The sequence below is a fragment of the Hemiscyllium ocellatum genome, chromosome 10 (assembly GCF_020745735.1).
Source record: "Hemiscyllium ocellatum isolate sHemOce1 chromosome 10, sHemOce1.pat.X.cur, whole genome shotgun sequence".
Classification (NCBI taxonomy): domain Eukaryota; kingdom Metazoa; phylum Chordata; class Chondrichthyes; order Orectolobiformes; family Hemiscylliidae; genus Hemiscyllium; species Hemiscyllium ocellatum.
Window position 1 is genome coordinate 99,387,150 of NC_083410.1, and position 17,762 is coordinate 99,404,911.

General features: G+C 38.0%; 1 protein-coding gene across 1 annotated transcript in view; it reads left to right on the forward strand.

The window, feature by feature from the left end:
• The window catches only part of kiz (kizuna centrosomal protein), a 187,200-nt gene that overhangs the window by 106,719 nt on the left and 62,719 nt on the right, over positions 1 to 17,762 (forward strand). The window contains exons 7-10 of the mRNA XM_060831067.1: positions 2,140 to 2,274; positions 5,416 to 5,580; positions 8,829 to 8,982; positions 10,631 to 10,793. Coding sequence (XP_060687050.1) covers positions 2,140 to 2,274; positions 5,416 to 5,580; positions 8,829 to 8,982; positions 10,631 to 10,793 — 617 coding nt within the window. The remainder of the gene's footprint in view (positions 1 to 2,139; positions 2,275 to 5,415; positions 5,581 to 8,828; positions 8,983 to 10,630; positions 10,794 to 17,762) is intronic.

A 17,762-nucleotide genomic window follows, 5' to 3' on the forward strand; every position in this document is an offset into this window, starting at 1 on the left:
AGTGATTATATTGATGATATTGTCACAATCGATCAAGCAGACATTGCTCATTAAAATAATTTAAGTTATTTACTGTTAACTGTTAATATTTGCAAGGAGAAAGTGAGGACTGCAGATGCTGGAGATCAGATTTGAGAGTGTGGTGCTGGAAAAGCACAAGTCAGGCAGCATCTGAGGAGCATAAGTTTCAAGCATAAGCCCTTCATCAGGAAATGGCATTCTTGTTATAGCACGTTTAAGTCCACACTTGACGGGAATGAAGTGCAGAATGCAACTATTTTAAGGGCACATGCTTATCTCTCTAATTCTGTGCAGCTAGTCAATAAGTATGGTTTGTTTCCGTACAATTCTGAATAGTACATTGTTATATGAAACCATGGCAGCAGTATCTTCATTATTCACTGAGCTTTAGTTGGGGCTAAATTTGTCAATTTATTATTACTGACTGGATACTTGAATGTGAAAACTGTCCTTTAGTTGCAGGCAAGTAGTTCTAGCACATCAGGTAAGTGACTCTGACCTCATGAATGAGGAAAAACAGTTGAAATGCTAACTTTTCTAGCTATAAAATGTACACTACAAAATGTATCTAGTACTTCTGATGAGTATAGAGATATTAGTTTCAATGCTGCTTAAAATATTTTTTTTAGATGACCTATGCACCCATCCAGAAAAAAGCATAGTTGCTTAGACTCAGTTTTCATTAATTCATTATTGCTAAAATTAGGTAACGGCACATTTTGAGGGCTTTAGTGGACTCAATATGCATTCAGATTATTCATCGTACGTTTGCATTTTTAAACAAAAAATTCTGCCATTGAATGACCTAACATAATTGCAGTAATGAATAGTGTTAAGAACAATGTTTTGTGCCCCTTTTCAATAAATTGTCTTCTTTTTTGCTCACCTTTATACTTTTCTTTTATTACCAGCATGCTATAATTACTAAATTACACTTAAAACATTCAAAGAAGGAAGATTTTATTTGCTTGATTTTCTTTTTAAATACCTTTTGGTAAATTGGCTGGAACAATTTGGCAAATTATAGAATCGCTACAGTGTAGTAACAGGCCATTTGGCCCAACAAGTCCACACCAACCTTCCGAAGGTTAATTCACGCAGACCCATTCCTCTGACTAATGCACCTAGCTTACACATCCCTGAACACTATGGGCAATTTAGCAGGGCCGGTTCACCTAACCTGCACATCTTTGGACTATTGGAGGAAACTGGAGTACCCGGAGCAAACCCATGTAGACATGGTGGAGAATGTGCAAACTCTGCACATACAGTCGCCCGAGGATGGAATCAAACCTGGGTGCCTGGTGTTGTGAGGCAGCAGTGTGAACCACTGAGCCACCATGCCACCCTCAAATGATGAAATTTAATCTTTAAAGAGCCCAAAAACACTTGAGTTTGTCTATCTTTAATGCTGGAATTTTTTTTTACCAAGAGGGTTCCTGGTAAATGAAATACTATACCAAAAATTTGATAGAGTCAGATTCTATGATAATTTTAACAGGAAAGTGGTTGAGTGTTTGAAAAATCATTTTTTGAATTGAACACAAAGAATGGGCATAGAAATGGGGCTAGGTGGGTAATTCTTTCAATGACCTAGTGTGGGCACAATGGCCTGAATGCCTTTCTTCTTTTTTTACAAAATTCTACAGTTGAATAGTTGTGGGAGATTTAAAGCAGTTGCTTACCCACAAATTGAAAGGGAAAAGGAGCAGTTATCTTGGTAGTCAATTAGGAACACCAGTGGCAGAAATATTGGAATAGATAATTTATCTTGCTAACTGAGGTATGAGGATCAAAATAAAAAAAATGAAAAACTAAAAGTTTCAGTCAACACTGTGTCATGTTTTACCTTTCAGACTAACAGTCACAAACTTTGTGATTCATAACCAGCTGTTAATAAAGAGATGAATGATTTCTCAGACAATGCATTTATAAAAACATAAAGTGGTGCTCTGTTGTGCATTTTAACAAAAATGCAGTTCTCCTCATTTTGAAATAGTTTTAAGGTTATGTTTTTTTTAGAATATTAGGTTACCTTTTACCACCATGTATTAATGTTTAATTACATAACAAGTATAATTATAATCCTGAACACGGATTTTCCATTGTTACCTGCAGCAGCTGCCTTTCACTGGAAGGATTTTTTCACTTACTTCAAACGATAGAAGATGGTGTAAGAGAAACAGTGACTAATTATTCACAGGTGTACCAGCCTACTACCATAAGTAACGAGAAACTGCAGGAAATCACAAGGTGATTATAGATCTGCAAAATTGTTCTTTCGTTCCAGTTTTCTTTCTGGTGCTTACATATTGTGACTGTACAAACTGTTGCATGAATTTTGTTATCTTTCTATTTTTAAAGTAATGGCATTTAAATTTTATGTGTATTAACTGGAGCTGGGAATATTTTTTAATTTCAATTCTGTAGAAACTCTGATATTTAGAACATGTCAGTAATCTAATAAGTTCTGTCAAAAGTTATGGAGGTGGCAATGATTATGAAACAGTTGCAAGGAGACAGTTCATCAAAAAGCATTTTTGTTTTGATCCAAATTAAAATAAGCAAACCTTACATCAAAGACATATCAGAAATGACTTGAAGACCACTCAGACCCCTTGGCATCATGGCAGCCCACAAACCTACCAACACACTTAAACAGCAACTAATGAACCTAAAGGTCCATTAGATACCACCAGCAAAACTCACGTCATTTACAAAATATTATGCAAGAACTGTAAAAAAAACACTGCATCGGACAAACTAGCAGGAAACTTGCCACCAGAATACGTGAACACCAACTGGCCACCAAAAGACATGACCCATACTGACAGAGAAGGGCACCACTTTAACTGGGACAACACACACATCCTAGGACAAACGAAACAAAGTCACGCATGAGAATTTTGAGAGACATGGCATTCTAACCAGAACTCCATCAATAAACACATTGACCTAGATCCTATCAACCTCCCCTTGAAAAAGAGAACTGGAAATGACATTGCCCACCTTAAGAAACCAAGACCTATAAATAGAGAGGTGGGACATACCACCAGCAGTTCACCAGAGACTCTCACTGACTGTATTACCTAGTATGGTGATGAAATGTCTGAAAACAAACCTCCAAGCTCAGCAAGCTCACTGACAGACTAATCATCAACCTGAGCTACAAATCTTCTTAAGAATCGGTAAACAAAGTTTGTATTTTGCATTCTAAATCGCAACTCTGTGTTTGAAGTATATTTTAATTATTACACTGACTTCGACTTTATAAGGGAACTTTAAAGCCATGCATTGTGCATCTTTTATGAAGTTTGACAGTAATAGAGAAAAACATTGACATATAAGATGTGGGGAAATTGCTTCAACCCTGTACCTTATAATGATATGGCTGTTTTCCTTGGTGGTCCAGTAAATTTCAAACTTACATACTCTGCTGACAGAAGTTTTAGTAATACAGTAACACTGCATATTAAGGGTGACCATAAAGATGTCAGACAAAAGTATTTTCATTGCATAAGAGGAGAAAGGATTATTATATTTGAAAATGTTATGTTCAATCTCACATGCACGTGGTGGAGGTGCTTTGACCTTGAGCTGTTTTTGTACGCCTTTTGCTGGGAAGATCTGAAGTTGTAACAAAGTTGAATCGCAATAAAGTTTCCTGAACATAAAAAAAAAGAAATAGTCACTGCTCAGCCTTTTGGCTAAGATCAAGTATCTGTTCTTATCAGAACGGGTGTCGAGTTGTGAGTCCTCAGAACTATTGAAATCATTGCTGGATCGTGATTGGATGTTGGAGGAACATTGATTGAGCTGACCTGCTATTGAATCTTCTTGCTGCTCTATAGAACCTGCAGCAATCCAGTATGATCCTCTTCACGATAAAGGCCCAATCAACCAGTGTGTTTTCTTCCACCTTCACAGTCACCCTGACTGTGTTCCAGCCTCACTGGCCTGGAGTGTGAGGCCATAGCTCCAGGTGGGCCCTTCTCTGAATTGGCACTAGGGTCACTTGACCAAGGACAGCAAGGAGTCCAAAAGCTGCAACAAGTGCAGGGAAGCAGGCCACATGTACAAGGACTGCTCAAGATCTGGGGCGGGGGGCTGCCGCCACTGACACTCAGATGGTCAAAGGTGGCAACGTGAGCTGTGGACCCCCAAAGATTAGAAAGGTGCCACCATCTAGCAAGGAAATTGAGACAAGAAGCACCCAGAAAGAAGGACAAGTTGGAGTGGAACAAACAGTAGCCAAGATGGAAACACAGCAACTGACCCAACCTCCAACTGAATAGATTGAGTTAATTGAGGAGGAGGAGGAAACCAAGGAGGTGGAGGAGTGGATACTGGTGAAATACAACAAGAAAAGGAAAATATGTCAGGCGCCCAAGGCCTCATTTCGAAGTTGAAAGAGGCAGGTGCATGAGGTCGACACCAGCAGCTCCTCTGATGACAAAGAGGGGCAGAAGGACGGTCATCATCAGAAAAAGAGGCAGAGCACCGGGGGGAGAAGGGGAGCACCCCCCCAACCAGGAAACAATGGACCCCCATAGGGGACTGGTAAAGCCAGCCCCTCACCTAGTGAGAACCAGAGGGTACTCACTGCACCAGAGTTCCAGGCAACTAGAAGCCTCAATCCTCTGACAGTCCCTCTGTCAGACTCAGAGCTGGACTTTGCTGACCCTGTCCTCATCCTGATGACACTAGCCCTGGTATATGGCCCCAGGGAAGAACTGGACAGCTACCTCAGCCCTGCAAGTGTTCAACAGTTCGCCTGCACCACAGGGATGCAGACAGTCCCCCCAGTGACAGGAACATTGGTGAATGGATGTCGGTCACCTTATAAACTTTAAAATGGGTATTAAAATTACCAGCATTAATGGGTATAGCGTTAAATCTGCTACAATCTAGGAATACATGCTGAGGACCGCACTAAAGCTTGGAGCAGTTACTGCCAAGGCACAGTGGGGAAAGACTACCACGTAAGGTTTTTCTGCTAACGAATAACAGGGATTCATTCAGAAATTGGGCCCTGCTGACACCTCAGCTAAATGCCAAGAGGTTGACTGTAAATACAGTGCATGGTGAACGTCAAGGCTTAATTTGTTCTCTGTAAGTAAAGAGATCTGAATGTACATAAAGATGTCTTTCTATGAATAAAGTATATTTTTGTAATTTAAAAGAATCAAGAAATAGTAGCAACTAAATTGCATTACCTTGGTATTTTGCACCTAAGTTGCATTAAATGTAGATTTCTTTTGGTGTAAGTCCTCAATGTTGAAAAACTAACAATCTTATAACTTTTGTCTCAGAATTATTAGTTGCTGGCGTTTGCTGTAATAATTACATTTCTGGGTTTTCAATGTCAAGTTTAATTTTAAACTTCTTTTGCAGTACTTGTAATAAGAAAGACAGTGTGAGCAGAAAAAACCTTGATGCCTGTGGAACAGTTGTTCTTCACCAGCTCAAGGGGTTGTCACAGAGTACTTCAAATGGTTGTCTGCTGACTGAAGAAATTTTGAATAAAGAGTGTGAAGCATTTGATGGAAGCAATACTAGGTAAATGGCATCAGGAAACCAAATTTATTTTTAAAGTTTCTTTGCTGAATGGTTTAATGACTATATTTTTAAAAATTAACTTTACGCATTTGTAAACTAATATTCTTGTTTGCTTAAGTGTTTTTATTATTAAGTTTTAATGTCACTCTTAGTTTGTAACCTCTCAGGCTTGAGTTTGATCTTTGGCTTTTTGCGTCATTGAAAGTCTAGTTACTCCTTTTTTAATATAATGTGTTACAGTTGTCTTTTCCTTAACAAAGTCAAGGAGATTAGTGCAGAAAAATAAGTCCCTTCTGAATTTGCTGATTGCTGTGTAATAGTAGAATAAGTCAATATTGTGTCAATAATCTTCAAGCTTACACTCACCAATCCGTTTTATGATTTCTTTTTTTACATGAGTTTGAAGGCATTTTTCTCTGTTTTGTCCCCTTTACATAAAGTTGTCCATTTCCAGTCCTCTGCCACCTTCCTGCTAGTAATTATAAATGCATCTCAAATATTCTTGCTCAACTTTGTTTCAGTTGAATCCAATCTGTACCTAGGAATTTAGATACTTTGAACTCTTATTCTGTCCAGGATTTCCATATTGGTTGTCCTGAACACATTGATTTTGCCAATTCATTCGTTAGGGGGAGCATGTTGCTAACGTTGACATTTGTAAATATTTGGAGGAAGTAAACACTTCAGCACAGAGGAACTACGAAGAGCAGAGGAAAATCACCTATGCAATGTATTCAAAAACAACAGGTATCCAATGAACACAGTCTGCCGATTTCTCAGCAACAAACCCCAACAACAGACAAAACGTGTCCAGAAACTCTAGCCACTTTCCCCTACATCAAAGACATCTTGGAAATGACTGTCAGACTACTCGGACCTCTTAGCATCTTGGTAGCCCACAAAGTTTCCAACACACTAAAACAGCAGCTAATGAACTTGAAAGACCCATACAAACAACAAGCAAAACTAATGTCATTTACAAAGTACCTTGCAAGAACTGTAACAAACGCTGCATTGGACCAACAAGCAGAAAATTAGCCACCAAGATTCATGAACATCAACTAGCCACAAAAAGACATGACCCACTCTCACTAGTATCCTTACATAGAGATGAGGAGGGACACCACTTCGACTGAGGCAACACATCTATCCTGGTTCAAGTCAAACAGACACACACATGAGAATTCCGAGAAGGATGGCATTCCAACCGGAACCCTATCAACAAACACATCGACTTGGACCCCATTTACCACCCTCTGACAAACAGAACAGGAAATGACATCACCATAGGAAATGACACCACCAATCCAAGGAAACCTTAACACATAAATAGAAAGCGAGTCACTAACACCACTGCTTCACTGGAGGTTCACTGATGAAGGTACCGAGTATGGTGACGGAACATGTGAAAATGAACCTTCCGGCTCAGCAAGCAAACTTACATCCAGAGCCTGAATCTGAGCTACGAGTCTTCTCAAAACTCACTAATGTTCTATGCAACCACAACGTGACCACCCAACTCCTATACTCAATGCTCTGATCGATAAAGGAAATCATACCAAACGCCATCTTTACTAACTTGTTTACCTGCGACTCCACTTTCAAGGAACTATGAACTTACACCTCAAGATCTCTTTGTTTGGCAGTACTCCTCAGAACCTACCTTTAAATATATAAGTCCCTTTACTTGCGAATATCCACCCTCAATCAACTTTTGAAAGTTCTTGCTTAATACCATCAAAATTGGCCTTCCACCAATTTAGAGCTTTAATTATTAGATCAGGCTACCTATTTCCATAACTATTTTAAAACTAATAGAATTATGATCACTGGCCCCAGACTGCTCCCTCAGTGACACCTCACTGAATCCAATCCCAGGATCCTCAGCCGTTCATTGTTATGTTAGACATACCATTCCAGGGATCATCGTGTGAACCTCTGCTGGACACACTCCAGTGCCAGTATGTCCTTCCTGAGGTGTGGGGCCCAAAACTGGACACAGTCTTCCAAATGGGGTCTAACCAGAGCTTTATAAAGTCTGTAGCACATCACTGCTTTTACATTCCAACCCTCTTGAGATAAATGACCACATTACATTTGCTTTCTTAACCACGGACTCAAATGCTTGTCTTTGGAACTTACAGCCACACTGAAATTCAATCACCACATTCCTCATATGTTTGATGGGCAGAACATCTTGTTGGCTTCATAGCAACATTCTGTCGGTGGCAAACACCACTTGTGTTGCTCCTGAATAGTAATTCTTTGCACACTCTGGATTATTTAGCAAATGGCTGTCCACTCACAGAATTTCATCCAATGTTGGACACCATTGTGTTTTTTGTTAAGCATGGACTGGTTGGATAAAGTCAATACCTTGCTTGTTGTAGGCAGCTGAAAGGATGTATTGTTTTGCAGAAGTTTTCCAATTGCTTTAGTTATACCTTCATTGCTTTCAGAGTCCTAAGCCAATCCCTGTTGATTGGAAAGTAAGTTCAGTTATTTTTGGCTTTGGATCCTGTTGGGTTTATATTCATTATGTCTCTGCGGCACTATGCCTTCCTTTTCTATACAATGCCTGAGCTGTTCACAAATACCAGATCAAAATGAGTACTGCTTCTAATTTCCCGAAGGGTGGCATATGCTAAATGTTTTGCCTCTGATTTTATACTACTTCCATTTTCCCAACTTGCATTTGAAAGTAGTTACCCATTAAAACAATTTCTTTGCTATTATCACATATTCTTACCTCTATCTGGAGCAACTTGTTCTGTTATACTGACTCAGAGTGAAATACTGCGTGTTCACCTGAATTTGGGATGTTTAGCTAGTTAATTCATTTGCTGTTTTTCCCCTCCTATGTAATCAAGCTATCTCCCAATTGTCTCTTGTATGTATAACTTGAGCACTGTCTTTTCTGCTCACTACTTTTCCCTTGTGGATTTTTTCATCCCTTTTTGTATTCATTTTCATCCTCTGAATTTTTACCACAATCGCCTGATAACTGATCATTATGGTTTGTGAATTTCATCTTACTTTGCATTTGTCTCCTTCCAAGTCTGCCAATGGCTGTCTATCCTTCCATAAACATCTGTTATCTGTGCTGTACCCAGCAATCTAATCTCGAAACCTGTTTCTTCCCTCCCCAGCCAACTTCCCACAAGCATTCCTTCCCCATCCCTTCCATTCCACTAATTTGTTTCTTAGCTGTTTAGAATTTGAGTGCTTCAACTTTTTTGTTACTGCAGATTGTTAGATTTGCCTGCTGACTCTGCCACATTGTGGGACCGTTGGTACTTGCACGTTGTTTCTATGTTGGAACATCAGGTGCTGACCACAGATGAGGCTGCAGAAATATTTGGACCTTTATTGGTTGCAGAAAGCAGTAACAACTCCCAAAAGGTACAGGTAGCTTTGTGATTCACTCTAAAACATGCTATGTGAAAAAATTGTGTGTATGCCAATATCTTAAATTCTGTGAATACAAGTTGTTGTTACACTTTTTGCATGGATATTTCGCACCAACCTAAATGAATAATTGGAATTTATTGCTGACAGCAGTCCCATTAGGACGGCACATTGCTTCAGCAATTCGCCGAAATAACTGGATGATTTTCTTGCAGTTTGGTGGCATTTAAACAGGTATTGGTTATATGCATTTTTGATATTCTGTAAGTTGACAAAATAGGTAATGTGCAGCCCTGCTAGGCAACTCGAAAAAAATAACTATCAGTTACAACTCTAGAGTAACAGAAGGACTGTATGCACCTGAACTCATTATAGTTCTGCTTTAAAACAAAATTAAAGGGATATGTTCCTTAACCTACCAATTAATAAACTAATAAAATAATTTAGATTACAAATATTTATATGCTTTTGTCGTTAGCCTGCCAAGCAATCCTATTGACTACATTATGAATGCAGATGCATGAACTGAAGTCAGTTTTGTTTATCACCCAGTGTTTCAGATTGATCCCAGTTCATAACTAGAATTCTTTAGGGTACGGACAGCACAGTTTGCCATCCCACTCTTTTCTAGATGGTAGGTGTTCCTGCAGAAAACAATCTTTAGAAATCACTCAACTGTCAAGAATAGCCCATTTTACACTAATTACATTGTTAATCATCGTTGTCTAAGGATATGGGTAAGCCATCCAGGATTGAGGTGAGGAGAAATACCTGCACCCAGAAGGTGGTGAGTCTGTGGAATTCTCCGCCACAAAAAGTGGTTGAGACCAAGGCATTGAATGTTTCCAAGAAAGAGGTGGATAGGAAAGTGGGAATTGGGTACAAAGTTGGATTGTCAATCACGTTCATATTGAATGGAGAAACAGACATAAAGTAGAGAATGGTCTTCTCCTTTTCCCATTTTCCATGTAAAAATGTCTCTCTACTTAAGGTACAAAATTCTGAATGATAATGTATTACAAATCATTATCACAATATAATTATTTTTCAAAGTTAATTTATGATATTTTAGCTTATGATGTGTATGCCCCAAGCTTCATTTCATTCTCTGTAAAATTTGAGAAGTGAAGAGAATTGTGCATTTTATTTTGTGGTTTTTGTAAATATTCTTTGATGTGATTGACCACTTACCCTGCTTTACAATACAGCTGAATCTTCTATGATACGATGGTTGTGTTCTTGTGCAACCTCGCATTATAGAAAAATAGTGTTTTAGAAACGGCACTTAAAGTGTTGGCGATGTAATCGTGTTACAGTCAACACATGTTTTAAACAGTGTCCCCAATTCATCAATCGTGTTGCAGTGAATTCGTGTTAATGCAATGTATGTTATAGCAGAACAACCTGTACTAGACATCCCCTTGATCTTTGCATCATTCAAACTAACATTGGGAATATTGAAACCCATGCCAAAGATCTTTGTGGGCAATTGCTTCAAAGTCAGCACATGGGTTTTTCAACAATTGATAGTAGCTTTTAGGTTAATGTTTATTAATTGATGTCAAAATAGTTACATTTTCCTCATTGTTCTGAGACTATGTAGCACTTTCTTTTTCTCTGATCAATTTTAATTGCTAATCAGGCAACCGCATTATTGAAGAAGATCCTTCCAAAAGATATTGAAAAACAATCTTTTCCAAGCGATGACTCATCTTGCAGCTTACCATCCAGTTTCATTGATGACTTAGAAATTAAACCAGGAGTTCCTGTGCCGAGCTTTGACCTAAGTATTACCAAACAGCAAGGTAGGTTCGGTGTAGAAGCTATCAACTGAGTGAGTACAGTGTTGTTAAAAAATGCAATGCTTAGAAGAATAATATTATAAGTGTAAACATCTCAGCTAACTTCTGTGCTACTAAAGCAATGGTGGTATTGCCTGTTCCCATTCTTCTTTGTACACTGCAAGGTTGTAGACATGCTGTTTCTGGGATACTCCTTGTGTACCTTTGACAGAGCACGCGGGGACGATCACATGTAAGTTGTGACCTTGGTATGGCTACTTCTGTTCAATAGCCAAAGTATCTGTGTTTGTCCTTTTGGGTCATAATTGCTGTCCACTTTAAACAATCCCATAGTCATGGGAGAAGGCATGATGAGTCTGAGGACTTTTTATTATCAGTTTCTATTATGAGACCTTTTTGCAATTTTGATCTTCAAAGAGAGCTGCCTTAAGGTTGGCACATGTTCTAGGCATACTATCCAACCAATAGCAGTTGTGAGGCCCACCTAAGAATTTAACTCTGTAATGAAATCTGGACTGAGTTAATTGGCTCCAACAATCTCAACTATTGTTCTTTGTGGAAGGGTTACTCTAACCATGGAAGAGTTTTCACTGTTTAATTAGGGTTTTTTTAAAAACTAGATTATGGTTAAATGTTGTCTTAGTATCGAGGTTAATCACTCTTCACTTCTTGTGTTCATATTTAGACCAAAGTTCTAGTGAACCAAATGGCTCTTGATGAGTCCAATCTGAGCACCATTGGCCTGGTGTTAGTAAGAAAAATATTGCAGGAACAACTGAACTATGTGTGCCATGAGCACATTCTGATTCTATGTCGAGGTTACAAATGACTCATTTGTCCGCTTTTATTTCTGTTCTTGTAATCAATTGATACACTTAGTCACTTGTGTGGTCAGATCGTGGGGAAATTAAGGGTCAGTTGCATTGGTCACGCATCTGTTAGACTGGGCCAGGGAAGCCTGCCTCCTGCTCCATATGAGATCAGTGAAGCAGTTTGGATTTTACAAAAATCTGGCACAGTTTACTGGTGCCGGCTCTCAACTTCAAGTTTTTTAAAATGAAATTTAAATTCTCAAGCTGTTATTGTTGATTTTGAGCACAAATTCAGTACATTTTAAGATCAGGCCTTTGGATGACTGGACGCACAAAGAAACATACAGAACTGGTTACTCATATCTCTTGCACTAACTTTGTTGATAATGAAAAAAATTCTGTAATTAAAAAAAAGATAAAAGCTTTAAAAATGCAGAGATATTAGTTCATTAGTGCATATGAGAACAGTCTAGGAAAAATTGACACGACAGGCGTACTAATCAAAGTAATTATGAAATGATTTTGTTCGTATTTAAGTAGCTTAAGAGCTTAAACGTTGCTTAAAGGAGACAAGAAATTGAAGGTTTTCATCATACACTCATCAGGTCTAGGAAATGAGGGAGATCTTATTGACAACCTCGTATTTAGATCCTCAGGCATTTACAAACTGTGAAGCTTGATGCTGTGATAAGATTTATCAAAATTATTTTGTGCGATAATGACTATCTGACCAAATCATCAGCCCTTGCATATCAAGAAGATTCATGAAAGGACCATGTCCACTATTTATCACCCTGAATAATGCCCAGTCTACCTCAGATTACCCTGGATGGACAAGATTGTTCAGCTTTTGAAACTAACTGTCTTATGCTGATACTTGGGAGTAAATTCTTGAGTGATTTTCTTCTCTAATTGGATGCTGTTATCAAGTCAGGAAGGTTTTTCGACCACACAAATGAGAAGCCCTTTATCAGGAATGTTGTGGAGAAAAGTCTATTATTTAGTCATGATCCCAAGTTTAGAAGCTGAGCAACTGTGATCATAAGAAATATAGTTTAAAAGGTAACAGCAGGGTTAAGTAATGTGAAAGAGGTTGAAAATTTGCAAGTGACACTGATGCACCTCCAAAACATCTAATATTGATGCGCTCAAACTATGTAGAGTCAGGAAAGGTTCAAACATAATTGTATGGATCCTCATGCCATTTGGAGTTAACTTGCTGTCTACCCCTAAGCATTGTATTCTATGCAGCAAGTTGACAGATCAAGAGTAGTAGGAGTGTGATTGTGGGAATGGGATATGAACTGTGACAGCAGGATTCTACAAAATGTTTCTGTCCCTGTCCCTCTTTAAAAGGGACAAAGTATTGAGTGTTTTTTTTTAAGCTGTAATAGTGTTCTCATCTGCCATTTACTGCCCCAATTTTTCCAGCTCTTAACCATATTGTACCTATTCAGTGCAGTCTTGGAACTTCTTCAGTTAAATTTTAGTTTGATTTTATATACACAGTTTCTGTGTTGTGTAATCACACTTTCAACTCATTCCAAAATTCCCCAATTAGATATCCTCACTCTGTTCCTGGTTCACTTCACTACAAGTCAATACTGCAGCAGATTGTTCAGATTTACAGGAAAATCTAATATTATTAATCTACTAAATTCATGCCTGTCCTGTACAGGACTTTGGGGAGGCATATTATTTGAGGAATTTTCTTTTGTTTTCTGGCAAAATAATTCAGCCACACTGCTTGAAAGTGCATTCTGCTGAACTATTAAACTACAAGAAAAAGTAAATAAATATGATTATTATCCAAAGATCTCCAGAAACACAGATTTCACCTCGATTTGCTCAATTTTTATATGATACTTTGACCACCACTGATGAGCTGTAATAATCATAACAGCTAGAATGAACAGATACCCTCTTGTCCTTCAACGTGCATTTTGTTTGTAAAATTGTTAAAGATATTATTTAATTTCAACTAAATAAATGTTTTTAAGATTATTTTACTGGTGATTTTCATAAGGTCTGAAGGTGCAATTACAAAGACATGCAAAAATATTAAAATATATTCTCAGATTCATTGTTAGATACTGTACAAAATGAGCCCCTTTAATCAATGTATGTTTCTTCCAGTGGGCCTAAATTTAGGTTGCTGTAATAAAACACCTGAATATGACAGATTTTGTAACATTTGAGAGCTGTGGATGAAATACAATGATAGCAGTTAATGAAGTTTGGATCACACTTGAATGTAATTACATTTACATTTGTTAATTTCTTGTAAAAACAATATTTCACTCATGAAAAATATGAGAAAACATGTTAACTTAATAAGGATAATTGGATGGATATAATAATGTGGACCTGTCAGTATTTGAAAGACAGTGGAACCGTGCAAATGAATCAGGTCCACACTGTTAGTTCCAATCAGTTTTAAAAGAAAGGCATCATAATGTTATGTCTTCACAAGATTTGAGATGTAATTAACATTTTACTAATGCAGGAAAATGCTTCACATAATGCTTCTGATTTTCTAATTTGTTTTCCTGCTTCAAGCAGAGCCAGTACAATTAGTTTTAAATGTTTGAGCATATATCAAACATCCAAGTAAAGGGTCCTTTTACAAGTTATATTTTGGCTGTTTTATATTTAATCTCATTTTGAGGTCATTATACAATTTAGTTCATTCAATTAATGCCAGATATAATGGTGTGGCATTTTTTGTGAATTACGATGAATCCTTGTTTTAATTTGTGATATCAATTATATAGACTATATGGTTTGTGAAAACTCCTTAATTTGCTCTCATTAAGTTTGGAGAGCAGAAGGATGTGCAATGAACAAACCTTCTAACAGCAATATTTTTGTTTATTTATTATCTGTGAAATTTTTACAACACACATCAGTAACATAGAAGATGACTGCTAATAGCTATTTTAAGTATCGTGCTAATTGTGCACTGCAGCTGCTTGGTATTAGAATCTCCTCTTCTGATTGTAAATTTGAAACAGTTTTGCTTTAGAACTAGGTGAAAAGAAAAAAAATGAGTTGAAAGTTTGAAATTCACAGCTACTTGATCAGTGATAGAAAAAGAAAATTAGAAACATAAATTAGAAAATTATTCATGAATTATTTCAGTAATCAACTAATTTGCTTTTAAGGATCAAGTGCTTGTGTATTCTCATCTCTCAATATCAAGGAATTGTTGGTTTGAAGAGAAATATGCTTGTGATTTCTTTTCCAATTAAATGCTTTGTATTATAGAGTCATTGAGGTCTACAGCATAGAAAAAGGCCATTAGGCCTATAGAGTCTATGCTGGTCAAAAACAACCACTTAACTATCCTTATCTCATTTTCCAGCACCTGGCCCAAAGCCTTATATGCTTTCGTATCACAAGTGTGCATCTAAATGCTACGTAAATGTTCGGAGCGTTTTTGTCTCTATCACCCTTTCAGACAGTGTGTTGAAGATTTCCACCACCTTCTGGATGCAAATGTTTCTCCTCATGTCCTCTCTAAACTTCTTGACCTTTACCTTAATTCTATGCCCCCTTGTGATTGATTGCACCACCGAGGGGAAATGTTCTTCTTGATCTATCCTGCCTGTACATATCAATCATGTCCTTTCTCAATCTCCTTTGCTCTGAGGAAAACAACTTCAGTCTATCCAATCTCACTTGGTAACTACATTATCCAGCCCAGACAACATCCTGTTAAATACCCTCTGCACCCTCTCCAGCACAATCACATTCCTCCTGTAATGTTCCAGCATTGCCTCCCTGCACTTAAACTCTCTGCGTCATTTGATAAAAATGACTATCCCACATAATCCCTCACCACCTTATCTCCTAGCTTAATTCATTCATGGAATGTGGACTTTTTGAATTGCTGCTGAAATAATGTTTTATTAATGATCATTGTTACATTTGTCCACCACTGTGCTGATTGTCTTGTCAGGAATGACTGTGCTGTCAGGAATGACTGTGCTGTCTTGCATTTTTTGCATTTTTCTGTGCACTTTATGCTGCCCTGTGTCTGACTGCGTTCTCATGTAGTCTGTGTGTTCATATACTACATTGGTCCTGGAGGAATGCTGTCTCATTTTTATTGTACCAGCTGTGTATGGTAGAAACGACAAATAAAGTTAAATTACTCTACTTTCATGTCAACATTTGGCATTAAAACAACCTTTGTTAGTGTTTATAGTTCAAATCTTGTATGTAAACGGTTGCCAGTAAGAATGCAAGTCCAGACTCTGACCACAAGATGACATTGTAGAGTAACATTTCTGAAGTTTTCCTCTTAGTTCATTCCAATTTTCAGCTGTTTGTCCAGCTGAGTAGGGTATTTCCCTGATAGAATCTTCAGTCAGAAGGATGATATTTCACTCTGGGCTATTGAAGTCCACTACAAAGTCAATTATGGGCTGAATTGACAAGGTCTGCTATTGGTTGTGGAAGTGGCTTTTTTTTAATATGAATTTTTGCCAAAGCAAATGAAATAGAGCAGGATTCGCCAACTTGGTGCCTCAAACTTGCTAATTAGCTCTCATCTTTTGTGCCAGCTCAGCAGTTAACTTGCCGATATTTCAAAAATCTATCAATTTTTTTAAAAATAAAACCATTGATCCCTCAGAGAATTCCAGGCATTTGCTGCACTTCTGGAGAAGAAATTTCTTTGTGTCTTAGTTTTAATTGAATTTCCCTTTATTTTGTAACTACGTTCTACACCTATGCTTAACACTTACGTTTCTAGCATGTTGGTGTTTTGTTCTGTAAATACTGTAGAACTATAGGCAGTGGCTCAGTGGTTAGCACTGCTGCCTCACAGCGCCAGGGACCTGGGTTCAATTCCAGCCTCGGGTGACTGTCTGTGTGGAGTTTGCGCACTCTCCCAGTGTCTGTGTGGGTTTCCTCCGGGTACTCCAGTTTCCTCCCACACTCCAAAGATGTGCAGGTCAGGTGAATTGGCCATGCTAAATTGCCCATAGTGATAGGTGCATTAGTAGGGAGTAGGGGAATGGATCTGGGTTGGTGACTCTTCGGAGGGTCTGTGTGGACTTGTTGGGCTGAAAGGCCTGTTTCCACACTGTAGAGAATCTAATCTAATCTAATTTAACCAAACATATTATATTTCCAAATAATGTTTGGTCAAAACAGTCAGAATGTGTCAGTTTATAAAAGTTTAATTGCTTCATCTCATTTGTAACTGTAAAGCTTAAAGATGAGGAAAAATACCATCAAGTAATTGGAAAGGTCAACCACTGGACCGCTGCTCATAACATTGTGACTGGTTTCCCTGTTTTGTCATCCCACCATGTCAATGTGCAGCATTGACTAATGGCACATCTTCACCCAGGTCTTATAAACTGCTGACTGACAAAACTTCATTGGATATGAGGAGTTGGGAAAATAGCTAGTGAGGCATAAGAACCTCCTGTAGAGTATGTAAGCATTTGCTTATTTTAAATCTTTTGTTTGTTCCATCCAAAATTATTTTCCTGATTTAAATCCAAAGTTTACTTGCTTTCAACACTGTGTTAGAAAATAAATACTTATTCGCCTGAGACTGAGCTTGTCACCTGAAAGTCGACTAAAAAGTCACATGACCTACATTTTTATATTCTCCAACGTGAGCTATTTGCGTTTTTTGTCTTTCTGGTATTTTCATGGTTTTCTCACTGATGGGAGAGAATGCTTGAGCTTGAAACGGGTGGAACTATTCCAATTCTCTGCAACCAAGCTGAGATGAAGTGATCTTACGTTTTGCTTTCCTCACTCACCACTGGCTAGAAGAACTGGATTTTAGGTCGTCTGGTCAGCCAGAAGAATTGGCGCCATGACATTGTGAAAGCCAGAATTAGTAAACATTCCCCTTTTCCAGGCCTTAATGAAAAACTATTAAGGTTAGCGGTCTGCTTTCTTTTTGGACTACAACTAGAATAACTCATGCAACAATACCCTGAAGCCTGCAGTAGTAAGTGAATTGGCACCTGTTTGCAGGTGTGAAATTTACCTGGGGTATGTTAGTCCAGGTTAATGATTTAAATCAACAAAAATGTGTGTGGGACATTTTTCCTGATTTTTTTTGGGCTCTGGTGTGAGGAGCGAGACTCAAGGTAATGAAAAATGCCCCTTATATGGAAGCATTTTTTTT